The 20,789-nt window shown below is 38.7% G+C and overlaps 1 protein-coding gene across 3 annotated transcripts in view; it reads left to right on the top strand.

Moving 5' to 3' along the window:
* LOC107223649 (polypeptide N-acetylgalactosaminyltransferase 2) overlaps nucleotides 1–20,647 on the top strand; it is a 158,699-nt gene extending 138,052 nt beyond the window's left edge. For all 3 annotated transcript variants that reach the window (XM_046734087.1, XM_046734088.1, XM_046734089.1), the window contains 7 exons: nucleotides 13,892–13,990; nucleotides 14,659–14,726; nucleotides 15,061–15,312; nucleotides 15,583–15,798; nucleotides 15,952–16,171; nucleotides 16,643–16,853; nucleotides 16,968–20,647. In XM_046734087.1, the coding sequence (XP_046590043.1) occupies nucleotides 13,892–13,990; nucleotides 14,659–14,726; nucleotides 15,061–15,312; nucleotides 15,583–15,798; nucleotides 15,952–16,171; nucleotides 16,643–16,853; nucleotides 16,968–17,237 (1,336 nt within the window). In that variant the 3' untranslated portion in view covers nucleotides 17,238–20,647. The remainder of the gene's footprint in view (nucleotides 1–13,891; nucleotides 13,991–14,658; nucleotides 14,727–15,060; nucleotides 15,313–15,582; nucleotides 15,799–15,951; nucleotides 16,172–16,642; nucleotides 16,854–16,967) is intronic.
* The last annotated feature ends 142 nt before the right edge of the window (nucleotides 20,648–20,789 follow it).

Here is a 20,789-nt window from a genome sequence, read left to right on the forward strand (position 1 = left end):
AAAAAGAAAGGGGTGAAAGAAACGTCGAAACTTGGCCGTTCTTTCAAAGTTTATACGTGAAATTAGATTTTAAATTCCATTACCTTATACCTACCGTACCACCAGCAGCACCAGCAGACGGCGGTAGAATTCGCACTCTATTTTCCTACCCTTCTCCCATTCGCGGTTTCAAATTCTACCCTGGAATGGAAATGCATGGGACTTTCCGCGTTTAAGCCGAGGGATGCAACGGCTCTTCTCTCTCTCTCTCTCTCTCTCTTGTTCTTGCTCTCCTTGCCCACCTCAGACCAAGGACTTTGCTGCAAGAGTTACGCGTCTGCTGTAGTCTTCCAGCGTTCCACCCTTAAATCCCATTTCCCATTTTGTGACGGCACCATATTAACCCGGAACTCGTCTCTTTTCCCAGCGTCTTCTCATAAACGCGGTTGTATCTTGCGTCTGAAAATGTGCAGTGTGCACAAAAGTCCGATATATCAACCATTTAAATTGCCTCTGATCCTGAGAAGCGGGAATTTTTACCAACCCCTGAGTCTGTGATTAAAAATAAAATAATAGCAATAATTCGTATAACTCGCGATTGATTTGCGGAGAAATTCGTCGACGGTTTAACTTCGTTGTTTCAACGGTAAGGTAACGAGAATATAATGCTCGTTCAGTGAATTCATCGTATACTCAACCATGTATAATAATAACGATTCGATTTGCGCATTGTTCATCAATTAGATACACCTGATAAATTTGGTAATATGGTGTGGAATTTAACGCCGCTTGTATTCTACACTGGTTCATCCAGTCTATTATTATGGTGAATTTCACCGTTTTCGGTGGTAATTGACTAAGGATAACACTGGGAAAGGTTCGATAAATTAATACCTTGAGCAACGTTAATAGTTTAAACTAATTTTAAATATAAAACTTGACATTACATTATTTAATAATAAGAAACGATTACCGGAACGTACACAGATGATTTTGAAAATAAATTTCTTTTTTTTCTATTCGAAACATGTGACTAAAAAAATCTTGTGTTGTCGAAATTTATTATTTGCCAATAATTATAGCTCGATTATCCGTCTAATTTGTCCGTTGTAAAATTCATTGATAAATAAACTTGAAATCGTAAACATCGGCAGTGTGTAATATGATCCGAGGTGAAAGTAGCAGCATATAATTATTAATGTATCCTGGAATTTGCGATCGGGTCATAATCTTATTTAACGGTGTACCTATAATACGTATAAATCGAGACGCGCCGTGGTAATTTTTATTCAAACTCCAAGGTGAGCCGCCGAAACACTGAGAGGATCAAATTTCATTTAATCTCCTCAACTCCCATATTCTTCGTTGAATATTCATGCTGAATATGTGCTCAGGTATACGTATTTACGTAAGAGGTGAACTTGAGCAGAAAGTTCGTCCTGTATGCAGATCCCGGAGACGTTTAAGTATAATGCAAGTGCACTGCAGCCGTGAAATATTATCCTTTTCCATTATACTCAGTTTTTTATTACCATTGTTTTAAACGTTATAAAATTAACAAGAATGAAAATCGAATAGGGATCGTATTTAAATATTTGCAAAACGATCGCAAATTATACTTTCTAAATTCGAGCTATATCGTAGATGCAGAAATAAGAAACGAAATTTGCGAAACGTAACTATTCTAATAACTAACTGTCTATGCACCTGTAAAATTTACGACTATGTTTGTATTTGTTGATTGGATAATTATTTCGATACATGCTAATCGGTACGCAAAATTTTATCCCCGTTACGCGATTTGCGCGGTAATTATTGAGGCAAAAAAAAAAAAAAAAGAAAAGAAAACGGTGAAATCGAATGATTTTTTCGTTCCACAAACTTGTACGGTTCAGTGAAATATAATTGTCCAATTAACTCGGGACTCGAATGAGGGCTGAAATGCGGGCTCGTAAATTAAAACCACGTGACATTTACAACCATAGACTAGACGACCAGATATACAAGTTATTAGTAGTAAATATTTCGAGTAATAAAATAAATTACTAGCCATGACTGGGCAGAATTTTTCAAAAGGCAAAATCGAAATTCCCTACTGAAATGAAAATTCTAAATTCCCCTAGTGTTCTTCGTTGTGCATAAAAAGTGACTACTTTAAGTTTTAACGGTGACTATTGATTTCATGCCTCTCTCTTTGTTTCACCTCACAAAGATAATGCGGCGATAATACGCATAACAACAAGTTTACGAAGCACAGGGTTATAAATTTTTAAACCGTTCTGCGGGGCAGGCTGAACATAGGATATTACCTCTGCCAATCAATATCCGTGTGCACGACCTCGATATTTTTAATCTTCAATCACCCCTCTTCAGCTATTTTAGGTAAAATTCTACCCTATAAATATTTCACTCCAATGTTTTCGAAAATTCAAAAAATTTTCCTTCTATTTCTTCTTCAATTTCCTTATTTCAATTTTTCAAACAGACGTTACAAGCTTTATTCGTACGGATTATCATCACACAAATTACATACAACGTGGATTGATTTTCATTCTCCGAACAGAAATTTGTTCTCCAACAATTGACAAATTTCATTGGTAATTTCTTTTCGTATGTGTTTTATGTACAGCGTGGATTGCTAACGACCGAATGATTCAATGCGCATGCGCTAAAACTCGAGCGCAGGAGCAACCGTTTCGTCAGGGCTACCAACATTCGTAAATTCGGATGACCGACAGGTGTCAAAATTTTTGAGGTTACGTACATCGCGCCGATCTGTCATTCGAATTTACGATGTTGGTTGGCCTGACAAAACGATTGCTCTTGCTCTCGAATTCTAGCGCATGCGCATTAAAACATTCGGTCGTTAGCAGTTCACTCTGTACATGATACCGATAATTTCATACAGATAAGATTGTTAAAAAGAGTTACCATAACTGTAAACACACACATGTTTAATCTCACGAACATTTTCTGATCTTCTTATTCTTGTTATTATTGCATTAATTAATATTTAATAGAGCGACGAATTGATCGTGTATATGCTAGCTGCATTCAGGGTACGTCTGCAATTTTATCCGAGTATAATGCATTTTGACCGAGCTGCAGAAAAGGGGAGTGTAAAATATTTGAAAGAGGGCGCAGAGCGCGCGTGACAATTGTACGAATTCCTGTAGCGTTGCAGTAATATTCCTGCAGGATTTCAAATAATTTTCCCTCTTTTCCCTCGATTCACACCACACTAGGATAATATCAACTTTCATTCCAATTATATAGCCCGCTGTCTGCGGTTATACCGACGAAATAGTTCACCGTTTTATTCAACAATTGTCAAATTCTCCGAACTCTCGGTGAAATTTACAATCTGTACAATATCCCTGCATGGAAATTTAACCGCGAATACAAAATTATTACCACTGTTCTTCTTCTGTCGTTATTTTACCAGGTTGGTTTTGGACTAGGTATCTACCATAGAAATAATAACAGACCCGCGGAATATTTTCACATATTAATTCATGCAATTTCACTCGACCGACGTGAACGTGAACAGATCGAAATCGTAAGCCGAGAGATATTTTTTTTCATTGTAAATTACCGCGAAGATTAGCAACGTTTTAGAGTGAAAGAAAGTCGAATTTATTACCTTCGCAGCGAGGCAGAACAAAGGAGGAAAAGATCGATTCTTCTTCTTCGATTTAACGCTGACCTCTCCGAGCTTGAAATCCGAGTTCAGTAATGCGCAGAACGAAAAATGGAATCATAAATATAAACTTGAAGTTGACCATTCATTCAACCGTGTCTAAGTTAAGTGCTTTATTATCAAACTTGTTCAACTTTGAGCAAACGACGATAAGCTGTAGTTTTCTATTTCTAAGATCAGGTTTGATTTAAGGATAAGCTGTGATTTTTTTTTTTTTCTTTTTTCGTTTTTGTGTTTTCTACGATTGCTATTTTTCAGCTAACAAAACCGTGTCGTACCACAGAATCGGAATAGAAAATATATGTAAATAAATACGTAACGTCGCCTGTTTCCAACGGAAAATTGAGCCCAACTCAACCGTGTACAGAAAATGACAATGGAAAATCAAATGGCCGCATGTTGTCTACGGGTTTAATTTTCTATGGCGATTCTGATTGTCGGTAATTTGGGAATAGGAAGCAAAAGTTTCTCCACAACTTTACGCTCCGATAATCCCGATTATACGGCATTTGTCGATCAGACATTGAAAGATCTTCTGATTTCGGTATATCGCGCACCCGTAAATTATTAGATTTATAAATTATAAATTTTTTGATTTGAAAAAAAAAAAAAAAAAAAAAAACAATAAAAAATGGCAATTCTGGACGGATAAAATATACAATATCGGTTGATGTTATTATATATTAGCCGCGAGATCGTTCTAAATGAATGCAAATTTACCAGGCGCGGGTAATGGCTGTGATGTAGTTGACAATGACACGATTTGCGAAGTGGTTTTACAAGATTCCTCTCAAGGTGAACCGGTGTGCGTTCAACGTTTTGCCTACTTTCAAAACCTCCGCTGAACTCTAACCGTTACACGATTTTATGTATGCTTGTGTATAATCGTAGGCACGGTAACCACATTCAGCGCTATAAGCCGGTATTTCCTAGCCTAGGCCAACCGAGCGGACCCGTTAACAAAAAATAGGCAAAAAGTATTGCGGACACCACAAGCCGAACGCATCCGTGACTCATTTCAGTGAAAAACCCGCGGCCGAATCTCCACAGCTATGCGAAATATTCTTTAGTTGGAAAATTAAATTGTCTTTTTATTATTATTCAGCGAATTTTACTCGGCTATCAGCAGAAATTAATACTGTCTGCGGGTAAAAAAGCCACAAATCGATTCTGCGACTTGAAATATTATAAATAATAGCCTCGTTAGTCTTTTCACCGATTATTAACGCCCTTATCGTAGAATCGTTGCGATGGTGAACTTATTTATTTCAAGTTTGTAATTAATCGTGTTACGGAATAACGAATCCGATAATGTATAATGAGATTTATTTTTTAAATGTGTATACACTCATGTATAATTATATGTATATTTTACATCATATGTATTTATTACAACATGTAACCTAAATGGATATTGCTTAAGAACAAAATTTCGTGAAATGTATAATTTTACAAAACTGTTACATATGGTAACTTGAAAAGACCTTTGGATATCTTCTCGAAATTCATTAGTGAACGAAGATTTTGAAACTAGTTCTAATTTTGCTCTCAAGCTAATTAATTCTATGCCAAGTCTAAAGACCCGCAGCTTTGGCCTTCGGGTCTACTGGAATTTCAGATACATGTTGATTATCCACTCGCTTTCATGTCGCTAAAGAAAGTGTCGTACGTTTTCACGAATACATAATTACACGGAATACCTTAAATATATTCATCTATGCAAATCGTCAAGGTGGATGCCCGCAATGTGTTTTAAACAAGTGTTTGGCATCAACGATTATCTACGATAATCGTACGAACCGTTACGTTATACTAGTTTGTCGGAAAAAAAACTTACAGTCTAACGTGATCTGCTTCAAATCGAATACCTGCAAACTATTGAAGAAATCCTTCTCATCTATGAAGCAAATATAAATTCGATGTAAGCCAGAATTCAGTATTAACATAAGGTAGACTCATTTCGTTGAAATGATTAAAATTCAATTACGTAAATGAAAAGATGTCTGAAAAAATTGTATCGAGAAATTTTTTTTTCGCACGACAGAATTTAACGGGTTTCGTATACTTCAATTTTTTTTTATTTTTGTTTTTATATTTTTTATTATTTTGACATATGTTTCGAAATCTTCAAAATTAATATTCCTATTTTTAACATTCGTGCGAAAAATTAAAGAGAACGCGGAACATTTTTAACGTCGGTTCGCTTTTGTTTGAAAATTTCACAAATATACAAGAATGGAATAAAAAGTCAGGAATATTGAAAATTCATTAAGGGTAGAAAAATCCCTTCCGATCATCGCTGAGAATACGAAACTGCAGCTTCAATTGCCTGAATGATTTTATCATCGTCTTTTTTTATTTTTTCACCTCGCGTATTATGTATTTGTGAGATAAATTGGCCGCAGCGTGGTTTTCCTCCCATTGTCAGTTTAAATATTAGTTGTGGTATACTGGTATAGCCGCGATCTTCCATCCTCGATATATATCAGGTTGGAAATGCTGCAAACGACGTTCTTTTGTTTTATCCGTAAGCACAAGCCGGCCATTCGCTGCCACCTTCATTCTATTCATTATATTTATACTCGCGTGTGTGACGATCCTAAATTCAATTATCCGTACCAACTACGCAAAACCGTCGAACGGATTTTTGGAGAACAAAGCGCGTTGTAAAAAAATAAAAAATAAAAAAAATATAAAAGGCAATAACATAATGCGATCAAGTCCAGATTCGTGAAGGAACAAAACGAGTGTTGGAAACATGATTGTTATTATTATTGTTGTTGTTGTTGTTGTTGTTTTTTATCACTATCATTCTTTCATTCTTATTTTATTTCAAACTCTGGAATTCACCGGAATCGGAAATAAAATCCTCTTGTGCACCTTCTATTCTGCAAAGAAACTTGTGCATCTCAAGTGGCTGGTGTGCAGTAGCAGCAAGCAGAAACGGCGAAACCTGAATGCACTTAACTTTTATTTTATATGCCCTTCTGTTCTGCGGTTTCCTATTTATTTGTGGCCTGAGCGTTTCCGCCGCTGCTCAACACTAAAACTTTAAAACCCAAAAATATAGCGTTTTCATGTAAATACCAAAATAAGCTTTAAGCTTGTCTGAAAAGTTGCATCGCGATACTTTCCGGCTTTATACATATATAATGCGAGATACCGCATCGGTACAACTTTGCGGAAATAAAGTAAGAAGAGGATGAATAGAAAAACTGAATAATAAAAATAAATAAAAAATAGAAACCACATCTTCGCTGAGCGGATGTCAAAATTTCCCTCCTAAAGAGAGACGATATAAAACGAAGAACATTAAAAGTGAAATCAAAAAATATAGTTCCTCGACGAAAGACAGTTATTGACAATTATTTATAATTTCAACAATATCCACCCATTTTAACAATATACACTATTTTAAACAATATACACGTGGAATGAATGAATTGTGGGATGGATGAATGAATGAATTTTAAACCTAATGACGGCTTATGTTTTGATATACTTGTAAATGAATTAAAATTTCACTCTACTATTCAGACTTTATAAAAGATTTTTAATACTGATTTAGCCTAATTTTTAATTTTCAAAATAGTAATACAGTATCAATACGTAAACATGTGGAGGATAATAACGAAGAATTAAACGGTCCCGGTATTTAGGCAAGTGTTACGTGTTAAACTCGTTGATCCGTTGAAGTCGTGTAAAATCTGCACAAAAGCCGTTCCAACGTCCATTTTCTCCTCCCATTTTTCACCAGGCCGCCGAAATACGCGCGAATCTCTTTAATTCCCGAACCGAGGTCCCAGCTTCGCCAATTCTCTCTGCATCCGCAATTAATTCAATGTACTTCCTCCTTTCTACACTCAGCAAGGATTAACACTAATTTTCACACTCTGTATAATTCCGCTCTGCGTTACGCATCTTTCAAATTCTCATAATGTTGTTATTTTTCGTTAATTTCTGGGGAGAAGCTTCGAAGAGATTAACGAAAACTGAAACTCATGAGGAAAGCTCAAAACGTCAGAGAATTATCGCTTAACAAAAGAATTACGCTGAAAATGGTTGAACTTTGTATTTTAATAATACGTGAATTTCCAGACTTTACCTTAGAGGTTAAAGAAAATACGTGAACACATCCAAATTATTTATTTAAAAAAAAGAAGATCGCGACGCTTCGAAATAGTTGACTAAATTGTTTAACGATGAGAAATAAAATTGAAATCCAAATTTTACGGTATCTCTTGAAAGCCCCCACAGTGTAATAAAAATGGTAAAACGCATCCGTTGGGTTTTGAGAACGGACAAGTCACTCGATTAATGATCGAGAGTTGGATCGAGTCCAAGTTAACAACAGCACCAGCAGCAGCGCATCCCGCGACGCAACAAAGCTGATTGAGTAATGATCCTGCAGACCGTGCCAGTGCAGTTTGAATACAATGAGGCACTAACGCTCTGCAGAAAAGTTTCGAACTACGTGTTCCAAGGGAAATTCAAACCGGACAATAAGACGCGCCGTATAGCCTTTGAATTCTTCGTTCCATTTCACTGCGCATTGTATGCAGTTGATCCGCCTGCAGGATTCGGACCGGCTGGCTGATTTTAACCTATGTGTCGAAAGTGGAACACCCGGTGATGCGATTTGCCAAAGCGCAAAGCACAACCAATGCCTTCATTGATTTGAAAGCTGCGTTGCGTTCGGTTAAACCCTCAAGGAAGTTTTAACGGCGTTACGTAGCTAGTCGAAATTCTTTATTGTTAATGTAAAGGATATGTATGCGTTTTTTTAAATAATTTTTTCCAATACCTTGCTTCTACTGGTAAAAAAAAATTTCAACGAAATTTCAACGTCAGTTTGTTACAAATTTAATTGATAACTTCGATTCTCGTCCGTTCCTCCGTATAAGAATACGTGTAAAATGAGCGAAGACATGTTTGCTTATATCTCATGAACAATCCCGCGAGTCGATACAAGATTTTAATCTGGTGATCGAATGACATGGATCTATCGAATTGTCGAATCTTATCGAAAACTGAATGTCGATTCTCGTATGGTTAGAACTCCCTTAATTAGCCATCTTTTTTCCGCAGTGCGGAATTTGTTTCTACACAGGAAATCGGCAGCATTTGAGCAAAATGTCGTTAGAAATTTGACAGACTGTTTGACAAGATTTCGGGAAAATTTCCAAGCGATTTCAGATCGTCTTAAATTCGGTTCAACGTAATCGCGAAGGTTTCGATAGCGCCTAGACATTTGGACGGGTTTGTTCTTCTTTCAGTTATAATTCATTCGTTCACAAGCTTCTGCTCTTCGAATGATTTTACTTTTTCACTCACGCGCCAATCAATCCCCCTAAAAGCAATCGTCAAGCCTGTTTTTGTTAGCGGAGAGGAAGAATCGCGATGCCAATGTGTCGGGGAGAGTCGCCCTTCAGAGGCTATAACTTCCTGCAAGGGTACGCGGGCTAATGGAATTAAATTGGCAAATTATATTTAGGGTCGAGCGAGCGAGCGAGTGCCCGTTGATTGAGAAAATTGACGCCTCTGTCTTTTCTCCTCGTTCCTTCCGATTAATTATTTCGCATCGCATTGACGCGACGTCTCTTTGACGCGCGAATATTTATAATCAGGTATACAGAAACCGAGTCGCCCGGAATTCTGCCCGATGAAAGGAGCGGCGAAGAAATCTTCCCAGCTTTTGGAATCGACTAAATGCGCCTTTTCGCACCTCTGATTAAAGCCGACGGCTAATTATCGGTAATTGCATACAATTAACTGGCGAACTGGGAAACAGTTATATCAGCTGCCCGTAGGTACCTACAAGGGCCAAGTTCGTGGACCGAAGGGCAAGTTACTCGTACACGTTTTCCGTGCAACATTGTCAGCCGGAAACTCTCGGCATTGTCTTGTTGTTCAAACAGCGCAAACCACAACGCATTGTTAGCACCGCGCACACACCTTCCGTCGTTGGTAGAAGCCCGGTTTCTCTTTTGAAAAGCTCGGGCAAAGTTTGGTCGAGTTTCGCCTACCTCGCCTCTCGAGTAATAGTCACGTCCTGCGGGTCGTTAGTCGTTGAACTATTTCACACGTCACAGTCCAAGATGTCATCTTTTCAAACTTTCATCCCGGCACCGATCAACGACGTCTGATTTATCCATGTTATTTTCCTTTTTTTTTTTTGTTATACAACGTTTGGACGTCACCGGGTATTCCACTTTTAAAACTGAAGCCAGAAAGACCACTGTCGAATCATAAACTTTCATGTAAATTCCACCGGTAAAATTCTCACCTAATTTGGCTCGGATGTCGCGACGATAAAGTTTTCGACGTTCCACGTTCGCTCGGCTTCGTTTCTTATCCCGAGGTATTCTTGTTATGGATATAACAATGATAATCATAATGATGATATTAAAATTTAACCCCTTAATTGGAAGACTTGTTGACATTGTTTTAGTTGAATCGGTTAAACGGATAGGGGCGAAAATCCCAATAGACCAAAACGTCGAGTGGTCGAAAACCCGGAATTTCCGGGATACGACTTTTAAAATAAGGAATGCTCAGCGTACCGAAGTTGGGATTTTCGATAACTCACCCAGTAGAACAACTGTTTTCCCGAAAGTTTATTTAATCGATCGCTCTCTTATCCGACAAAGTGTTTTCAGATCAGTCGGCATTCCGAATGACCAAAGCACAGAATGTGGAGATAGAGAAAAATGAAAGTTCCGAAATAAAAAATAGCGAGCGGCTAATACTTCGAACAGCCGCAAAACCGAAGACATTATTTGCCGACAATCAAGGTTCAGAAGGAGCAAAATTACGATCCGCAAAATGCAAAATGGCCAGAAAACCGAAGGGCCGCAATCCGGTTGTCATAGTTACGCAGGCTTATACTTAATGGAACTACAGACTCCGGCCATCGGATATGTGTGGCGTTCCAGAGTATATATGGCTTTTTGACGTCATCCAACTCTTCGGCATTTTGGCCATTCTGTATTTAGCGAGTTTCGGGACTTCGACCTTTCGAGTCTTTGGTCAGTCGTTATTGATAAATTCGGATTTTTAGGTTTTTAGAGAAAGGCATGAGTCTAACATTTGAAAAGTCGACTTTTTTTTCTCTTAGGTATTTTTGCAATTCAATATTTTGCCCCTCGTAATCTCAGCCATTCTCAAAAAAAATAAATAAATCGGTATAAATTTATTTATACATTTTTGCGTTCTCAATTTTTATTTTTTTTTATACAAGTCGTCTTTCCGTATTCATGATCTTTCTACGTTTTTAGCTGTCGGTAGTTTGACTTTCGGAATTTCGTCACGTCGACTTTTTGGCCCTTGCATTTTTGTACACCACCCAAACTCGTATCGTTTATCGCACTATCTTTCCTGATAAGTATTGTAGTATACGTATACCGTGAGTTTTCTTTGAAACTCACCGCTAAACGCGAGCAGATATGCAACCAAACCTGCGATGCGAATATGTCGTAATAAGAAATGTAGCTCCTTTTGCAGATCCCTTGGCGTCAGCTGGTGAGTTTCACAGAAAACTCTTGGTGCAGTCGGAATATCACATTACAGACATGACTGAAAAGGTGTTTCGATGCCGATTCGGAAGGTATAAGCTAATGATCGATGATCGGTAGAAACGAGATCACCGAAGCGTAGAACGTGGAGCAGACAGAAAAGAAAGCTGCGTTTTCCAATTCCCGTTTCACCCGCGAGTGCAAACTGAGTGCGTTTTCATGTGCGCTGTTACGAGGCGTGGGATTAAAACCGTGGACGCGATTCCGCGTGTCACCGGGAGTCGTATGCTCGTTGAAACCGGTAGCGTTAAGCCGAAATCAAATTCAAGTTCCGAATTAAACTACGCCGGATCAGCGCCCCGCCCAACCGGAAATCCGGAATCCTTTCCGCGCTGCAGCGGATTCGAATGAACCGTCATCGATTCTCTCCGGAATTCCGCTCTGCCAACGAGGAAGCCAGAGACGCAACCGATCAAATAAGACCGCTGCTCTATTAGGAGCCGATAAGCCTCGAGTCCTGCAAAGCGAGCCGTTTGATTCCGGCCACGTTTCTACAACGGTGGAGTACGAGCGGGAAAAGAAAAAAGGGGATATACATGGCACGAAGAAAAAAGGAGACTGAGAAAGGGAATGAACGGAGCAAGAGGCACGCGCTTCTTCGCTTTGACGCATGAGGATCGTTCCAACGTCTACGAAGCTTATGACCCAACTCCAGGGTTTTCCGCATGGGATTCACCCCATAAATATCACAAGTATATTGTCGAAAGAGATATATATATATATATATACATATATATCGCAGGCACTCCTAACTGTGCACGTCTTGGATCTGCGTTGAGCTGAACGAGATAATAAATCGGATCAAATACGGGGAAATAATTTCGGAAAGATTTTTCTGTGAAAGAAATTACGTGAAGCAAAATATCTATCAAACCGTACTGCAAGACTCGAATTAACGAGGTTGACTGCAGGAAACGGAACGTTGAAAACTTTTGTGTGCATCCTGCGGGATCTTCGACGAGACCCTTGAGCTAATAGAATTAGGAGATGGTATGGAAAGGTTGGGCAATCTTCGTTGATTCGAAGCTACTTTGATCCTTCGTATACGGAAGTCAATACGGTCAATCTAACCGGGCTAAACCGCCTCTTTGACCGCGATTAAATTACCGTGTTTCTCTTGGATATCTAGAAACCCCGAAGAAACTTTTCGGAACGGTTGTGTTAAAGAGTTTTCCTTGGAACTCTCCGCGCAACGCCTGCAGACAGTCGACCGAAGCTTCACTTATGTAGCATCGATTGCCTGTGTGCAGGCGCTGCACAGCGAGTATTAGAAAAAATTCGTGGTAGACGCGTCGAGGATTCGAGGAAAGCAGGGATCGACGAAGAAATTGTTGGTTTGAATTGGCGTGCGACGGTAAAACCGCGGTGTGCATTGAGGTAAGAAATTTGATGAACGCTCAGCGGTTTATCATCGCGGAAAGCAAGGATTCCGAGGCCCCGAATTTATGCCCGGGATGAGCTCGCGAAATTTGAAACGCTTTCGAGATTTATAATGCAACAAGGAAACGTCGGAGCTGCCGGATCTTCTAACGAGACAACCGGAAGCTTCGGATTTGCCGGTGAGGCATGGGCCGAAGGGGGTCACGGTTGCAGAGATGTATCATTGCAGCCATCTCAGCCACTCAACTAACGTCCAATTTTTTTCATCCCCTGGTATCTTTCTTACCCTCGCGTTCAACCTCGGCTTCTTTTTCTCTTATCTCTCGTGATAAAACGATATTTATGTCTTCGCATTTATTTGGCCGAAACTTCCTTCCTTAAGGGTGAAATTATCACCCCACCTCGCTTATACCGTGTATAAAAGCCCGACAACGCGTTAATGGCAGTGTAACCGACAATATCTTAAGATTATCGAAAGGTATGCAAAGCGCCGGTGGCGGCGACGGCCGCAAATTGAGGTGATTAAAAATATTGCCTAGATATCCGCAGGATCGATATATCCAATTAGCCAAACGGCCAGTTATCTAATAATCTTGATTTGGAGAATTAGGACGCCTCAGAAATTACACAAGAGCGTTTTGAATCTTCCTTAAATTAACGCTTTATTCATTTTCATATATCAGGCAATTATACAAAGACCAGGATATTTTCTTTCCTCCTTCTACGTCGGATTTTTTTCATGAAATTCGTTACCTCACGTAACGTCCGAAAGGTAAGATGTAACCGTGGGTGGCATTCTACTCCATAATGAAGCTAATCCTTCGAGCTGAGCTACGTGCCTTGCCGTGTCGAATTAGGGTATTTACCCAAATTCCGGTTCTCCCATGATTAGAATCAACAAACTCGATAAGGAGAGCCGAGGCGTTTCTGCCCACCATGCAAATTAACGTATACGGATCAGTCTTATTGTTAGCTGCAATGCTATAAGTATTCTATCGTGTTGTTTAAGAAAATCAAACCGCGAAAATTTGGTATAGAATTGTCAAAAAAAAATTAGATCAGAATCGCGGTGCGCAAAAGTAAGCCTGAAGCTGCGTACCTAACATGTCGCTTGAAACGGGGAGACTGTGAGCAGGTGGTTTAAGGATGGAAGCAAGGTAATTCAGTAAGCTTGGGCTGCTTTGACGCGATGTCATCCGATTATGCGTATACACCCACCCACCCACGTTTGTAATCACATTATTGTCCTCTGTTGCAGGTGTCGAATGAAACAATGGAAACGAGACCTGCCGCCAACCTCGGTGATTATAACGTTTCACAACGAGGCGCGTTCTACCCTTCTCAGAACGGTAGTCAGGTGAGTTGTGTTTAAATATAAAGTGTGTCAACTGCAAGAGCGGCGCCGCAACAACAGGTGCAAAACTTTAATCGCGGGTTAAACTCAAAGGCGCAACGTCAGTCATGGCAGATGTGCAATCGGCGAATATAGGTTCAGAACCAGTTTGTAGAAAAGTTTGAAATCTGGCGGGCGGCGACTGTCGTCCGTGAAACGCCTTACCGATGGAATTTTCTAATCACCATTCCTTCGCTTCTCGTTCCTCTCGTTTCCTGTTTGCACCCGCCGCGTTTTCCGCACCTCTCCGCACCTCTCACCGCACCCCGTACCCGCCACCTTTCGTTCGCACCCTTCGGATTCTGCAGATATATAAACCAGACTCGGAGAGCCGATGATCGCTGAACGGCCACAAAGACGGCATAAATCAGAGATTTTTCATAACCTGGCGAATTAATTAAGACATTTTTCTTTCCCGCGCCGCGAGCTTCTCGAATATAATATTAATTCTTGCAATTTTTACCCACCGTCCCACGAATTCTTTCTCCCACTGGCATGCTATTTTTTATACACATACATATACATATACCTATAGCTACTCGAACAAGAGATTTTGATACCCTCTCTTCGAATATAGGTATGTCAGCCCGCTCCATAATCAGAATCGATATTTATTTTTTTCATCGTTTCAGTGTGCTCAACAGAAGCCCCGAGCATCTGATCAAGGAGATCATTTTGGTCGACGACTTTAGTGACCATCGTAAGTATGATGGATTTATAGAATCCAAGAGGATCTCCTAAATTATACATTTTGGTTTTTCCGATATTGTTTTAACATTGAGCGAGGCCGGCGAGTATAACGGAATATTAGCAGTATCGTGAATTCTTAACAATGTCACATTTGCTCGTCAAGAGACTGATCCGTCAAAAGATACAGCATCGTTGTGAAATGAATAATTTTCGTCAAGACATTAACAAAAAAAAAAGTAGTTCGACGTTTTGATTATGCCTTCTCGTTATTTCTGTTGTTAATCCTAAGATTCGTAAAATCAATTCTAACCAGAAATGACCTTGGTGTAACGTATACTCTTCAGCTGAGGACGGTGAGGAATTGTCAAGGATCCACAAAGTGCGGGTTATCAGAAACGAGAAGCGAGAGGGTCTTATGAGGTCGCGAGTCAGAGGGGCGGATGCTGCGACAGCCAGCGTTCTCACTTTCCTCGACTCTCATTGCGAGTGCAATGCTGATTGGCTCGAACCCCTCCTCGAAAGGGTCGCCGAAGACCCGACGAGGGTCGTTTGCCCCGTCATCGACGTCATCAGTATGGATACCTTCCAGTATATCGGTAAGCGCGATACTTTGCCTTATAGCACAATGCCTATAAGTGTAGAATAATTGCGTGACATGAATGGTAATGATGATGACTTTTTGCTTCGCGTATAATCGATAGTTTAACACATAATTGGTCAATCAAGGTTTTTCCGCCCATTATTGACCTCTAAAAATATTAAAATTTGAGCTCAGGGGATGTTTCCTACCGGATACCTGACAAATCTGTGACTCGGTATAATTTTGAATATCGATTGGCAGAAGGTGATGTTGTTGAAATTGATAGGGGCATCGGCCGATCTGAGAGGTGGATTCGATTGGAGTCTGGTATTCAAGTGGGAATACTTGAGTCAAGTGGAGCGTCAAGCGAGGCAGAAGGATCCGACCTCGTCTATCCGGACGCCGATGATCGCCGGAGGACTATTTGTCATCAACAAAGCGTACTTTGAAACTCTGGGAAAATACGACACCCAAATGGACGTATGGGGCGGAGAAAATCTTGGTGAGTTGGTGCAGTCGTCTGCCTTGTACATTATATCCTGTGCAATCCCTTTTTTCCATGCATGGACTTACAAATGCATAAAAGTTTATCCATTTCACGTAAGGTGGACAATTTGATTCTTTACTCGATCACCGTTTGCGTCTCTTGCTTCAGAAATATCGTTCCGCGTGTGGCAGTGCGGTGGCAGCTTGGAAATCATACCGTGTTCAAGAGTTGGCCACGTATTTCGGAAACGACATCCGTACTCCTTCCCTGGAGGAAGCGGGAACGTATTCGCAAGGAACACCCGTCGCGCAGCTGAAGTATGGATGGACGATTACAAACAATACTATTACAACGCCGTTCCACTAGCGAGGAATATACCCTACGGAAAGTGAGTTGTTGTGGTACAATTTTTTTCGATACTCTTATTCCGAGTCAGTCGCCTATACTGGTAAAATCGGAAAGTCAATTTATCCGGCAGTTCCTAAAAAAGCCGAGAAGCTAATAATAAGTACGAGAAATCTGAAGACGAAAGCCATCTAGCGGTGGAGAATATTTCACTCTGTGGACATCCCGTATTTAATTATAAAAATAGTTTTGTTTCTTGTTATAGTTTTCACTTCATATAAAGTTAATATTACAAAATAAACGTACGAGAACCAGCACGGAGTTTTCGTACCTGGATATCGGTGTAATTCAACGCAAACGATCAGCTGATTGTTATCTTCGACGCCATATTGCTTAACCACGCTCATATTATGTTTCACATAAATGACAAAAAGTTTTTTTCCTGATCTAAAAAACCTGGCGTTGTAAAATTAGGTGCAAAATGCAGCCGGATTCATCTAATTAAATATTACAGCATTCAAGATCGGTTGGACCTAAAACACAAGCTTCACTGCAAACCGTTCAGTTGGTACCTCAAGAACGTTTATCCAGAGCTTACAATACCCACCAGTGAAGGCGGACCAGGAGGTTCTTTGAAACAAGGATCGACGTGCATGGACAGTATGGGGCATCTCCTTGACGGAAACGTGGGTCTCTATCCCTGTCACGACACTGGTGGCAATCAGGTAATTTTTTTTTTCCACCCACCTAACCGCCGATTAACCAATGATTAACAATTTGTTATTCCATCTGATACCCCTTTCTCTGCTCGTTTGAATGATGACGGTCATCTCTTTTAGGAATGGGGCTTAACGAAGGATGGTTTAATAAAGCACCATGACCTCTGCCTGACGTTACCGGCATACGCTAAAGGAACAACACTCTTGATGCAAATATGTGACGGAAGTGAGAATCAGAAATGGCGTCACTTGGAGGGTGGCCTGATACGTCACACACGAATACCAGTCTGCGTAGATTCCAGGCATCACGCGCAGCGAGGTATAACTGCAGAAAAGTGCGACTCGCGTGCAGAGACACAAAGATGGCATCTCTACAATCACAATCATTAGCCTGGACTGGAGCTCTAATTAATTCATTATAGTTTACTATTTTAAGGTATAAGACGAAATGATAATGTGTGCGTCCGATAATGAAATTATCAACTCCCGTATAATACATATGGCACTAAAGAATTATTATAACACGCTAAAGGGCTTGCAGTTATTATTTTATTGTCTCACTGGTAAAAACAGAGTGACGTGAAAACTGCTGTTGAATGTAATACAAGTTACCTGCCGTAGTAGTTCTCCTTCTTTAAACCAAACTTCAACTCTTAAATGGAGTGTCTTAAAATACTCAAGCTAAATTAGGTGTAATAACTTTCATTTGAAGGAAGCGAATAATTTTTATAAATATGAATAAAAATATTAAGCAATTTGATCATATTTTATAAGCGAATAAACATTTTATATTCGCAAGGTAAACTGCCTTTTTAGAAAAATCAATTTATTGTCTAGCAAACATCTCTTTTGCAGCAACAATATTATTTCAATGTGATAAGGAGAATGTAGATGTAACCAGTTCTCTATTCAAGCTGATGAGCTACAGAGTTCATCTTGACTATATACGAAAAATAATTGTTTAAATCTTCACCCAATGTACTATTTATACAAAAAAAATTATAACGGGAAAAGTAAAATTATTTACATTCCAAAAATAACGGTTAGAGTTTATTGAAGAACTCAGCTACGGTCCGACCTCTCGATAGTTCCGGGCGGGTATGAAATCGGAAGAGTTTTTCTATGAATCGGTGTTCCCCCAATATCTATCCACCTTCGCGCTCGCCGGCGAGACTTTTGCACCTAACTCTCAATAGTTCCGATTGCTCTTTTGCTTCGGAATACGAATGAAAAAAAGATTTTACTGACTAAACTACCGAGAAGTAGGTATACGAAATCGGAGCTTGCAGCTTATCTTCTGAGAAGTGGAGGAAATAGTTCGCGGATAAAACTTGGGAAGCGGAACTATTGACAGAGGTACTATCGAGAGGTCAGACTGTATTGTATAATTGTTACGACAAATGATTTTAGTGTAACTTTCTGTGTTAAGGCTAGAATCACTAATGGATAATGCATAAGAGTATTTTGCCCAGATACAATCTCAATTTTGATTATACCAAATCAAAAGTGATTTAGTTTAAAGCCGCGATATTTGCTATTCAATTTTAGTCTAATATTTACGTTGTATCGTCGGTTCTTTGGCCGTTAATTACTAATATCTGTGACTCTCTTATAGGTGAATAAATGATGATATCAAAAAAATACCGGGAAAACTGTTGGACTCAACGCGTAAGGGATGTACGCGTATATATAATAGCAGCTTAAAATGATTAAAGTATTAGCCATTGATACATTTAATACGAGAGACGATTTTTTAGAAAATGTTTTTCACGAAAACGGGTAACAGAAAAACTATGTTGTATTCGATCTGAAGAAACTTATACCCCCATTCAATAATTTTATTATTAATTTTGAAATATGATCAATGTTGCTGAGAGTGCCAAAACGAAGTTTAAGATGAAAGAACAAAACTTGAATAAAAAGTAAATAACTGCCGTCAAGTTACGAATTGGGTATTTAGAATCAGAAAATTACAATCGATTTACCGATAAACATTGAAAAATACGAACGTAATAGCGAAAAGGGAAGTATAAAGAAAATACAATCTTCGAAACGATTGGAGTATCAAAGATGTAAATATATTTCATGATATTATTAATATAACTATTATAATGGATTGCTTAATTATAATAAGATTATAATTTTTGAACTGTGATTACATTGCGAGTTCAGAAGTGCGTCACGATAATATCTGCGTCAGATAGGCGTCGTGATGTATCCTTGTTAAGGATTCGTGAACAATTATTTTGTATCTCATGATTTTCCAAATCTAAACAGTCAACGAGCAATTGAATTGTACCCGTTGTAAGACCAACGATAAGTATGCCAAAATCTAGCGTTGGTTGATTTCGAATAGTTGGTTGAAAAAAGTTTTTGTAAAAATCTAAATATCGTCTGCGTTTAGGGAAAAAAAATTTATCTGTCAAGTACAAGGTGGACGTAAATTGAAATTTTTATTCAATTTAACCACGCCTAGTAGTCAAAATTTGTAAATGTTGTTGTCCGTCAATATCACAATTTACTTATTGATCACAAATGTTTATTTAAATTGAAATTTTTCTCTTCGTTTAAATTAGTACAGGCGATGTACTGTATTTTGACTTGGTTGTGCAAATGGGTATAGGTAATTATGATAAAACAATTATGATATTTAGTCGATAAGAGAATCAGCAACAGCAATATGAGACGATACAAACTAAGTATTCTTTTGTAATAACTCCTAGCTTGTTCCTTGCTGTTACGTATTAACAGCAGTGCTGGTATAAGTGTACGTAAGCTTTTGCATCATGAACCTATCACTTCTGCATTAGATTGTCATTAAACTGATGGAAAATACAGTCGGGATACCAATCATGTCAAAAAATTTTACGATAAGATTGGTTCAAGCACGTAGGATATAAGAAATTTATTATATATAACATATTATAACATAATACAATATTAGGCACTTTTTGGCGAGCACTGGTATAGCAACCAAAGTGTACCAAAAGGTACCAAACGCGTTTTCTACACTTGAGTCTTCTTCCCAATATTTCGCGCCTTTAACTACGAACAAAACGAACCAGAGCGTTTTAGTGTGCCGTTATACTTGACCAGAGTTAAGCTCCGCCCATACCAGAAGCAACGACGATTTATACCACTGGTTTATACCACTGTATTCGCCGAAAAATGCCTATTATACTTGCGTTATAGTAGGTAAGACGGTATCGATCTTCAATCCGTTTCTGATGTCCCCGGTAATTAAAATGAAGGCTTTCGTTAAATCTGGTCGTTTTCGTCTGCGAATATACTGCAGACTACACAATAAACTTACTAAGTTATACGTATAATGAATATCATAAATACGTACTGTAAATAATAGTTATATTATTATTAATTATCTAAATATAAATGATATAAAAACGTCGTACTTCCGCAATTTTAGGCTGTAAGATAAAATGTGACATAAATTAATTGATTATTCAGTTACATAGGAAGTTAACAGTCAATGATAATGTGTATGTAACCAGTCCATTTAAATAGACCCACCACTTGATTTCTGTGAATAACGAATATGGATGGATTATAAATGAAGAATAACACCTGTACGAGTAAAATGACACAATGACAGAGAAATGGTCGAAGTAGTAATAAAAAAAGAAACAAAAAAAAACGAGCGGCGATACTTAGAGATTGACAATAATGAAAAAAATTTGGCGTACTTCAAATGAACTTTGTATAACAAAAAAAAAAAAAACTTTTTAAACCTACGTACTCATCAAATTGTCGGGATTATCATTCAATTATAAAGTTCTACCGGCTAAAAAATCATACGCTAGTGTTTCATGTATTCCACACTTTGTATTGTATAATAATGAAATGAATGTAAATTAAGATGAAACAAAGTGAACAAAAAAAAGTATGCTAAACGATTATAGGAGAAATTTTTTTTAATAAAAACAA

Source organism: Neodiprion lecontei, chromosome 3, assembly GCF_021901455.1.
Source record: "Neodiprion lecontei isolate iyNeoLeco1 chromosome 3, iyNeoLeco1.1, whole genome shotgun sequence".
In the NCBI taxonomy this organism is placed as follows: Eukaryota; Metazoa; Arthropoda; class Insecta; order Hymenoptera; family Diprionidae; genus Neodiprion; species Neodiprion lecontei.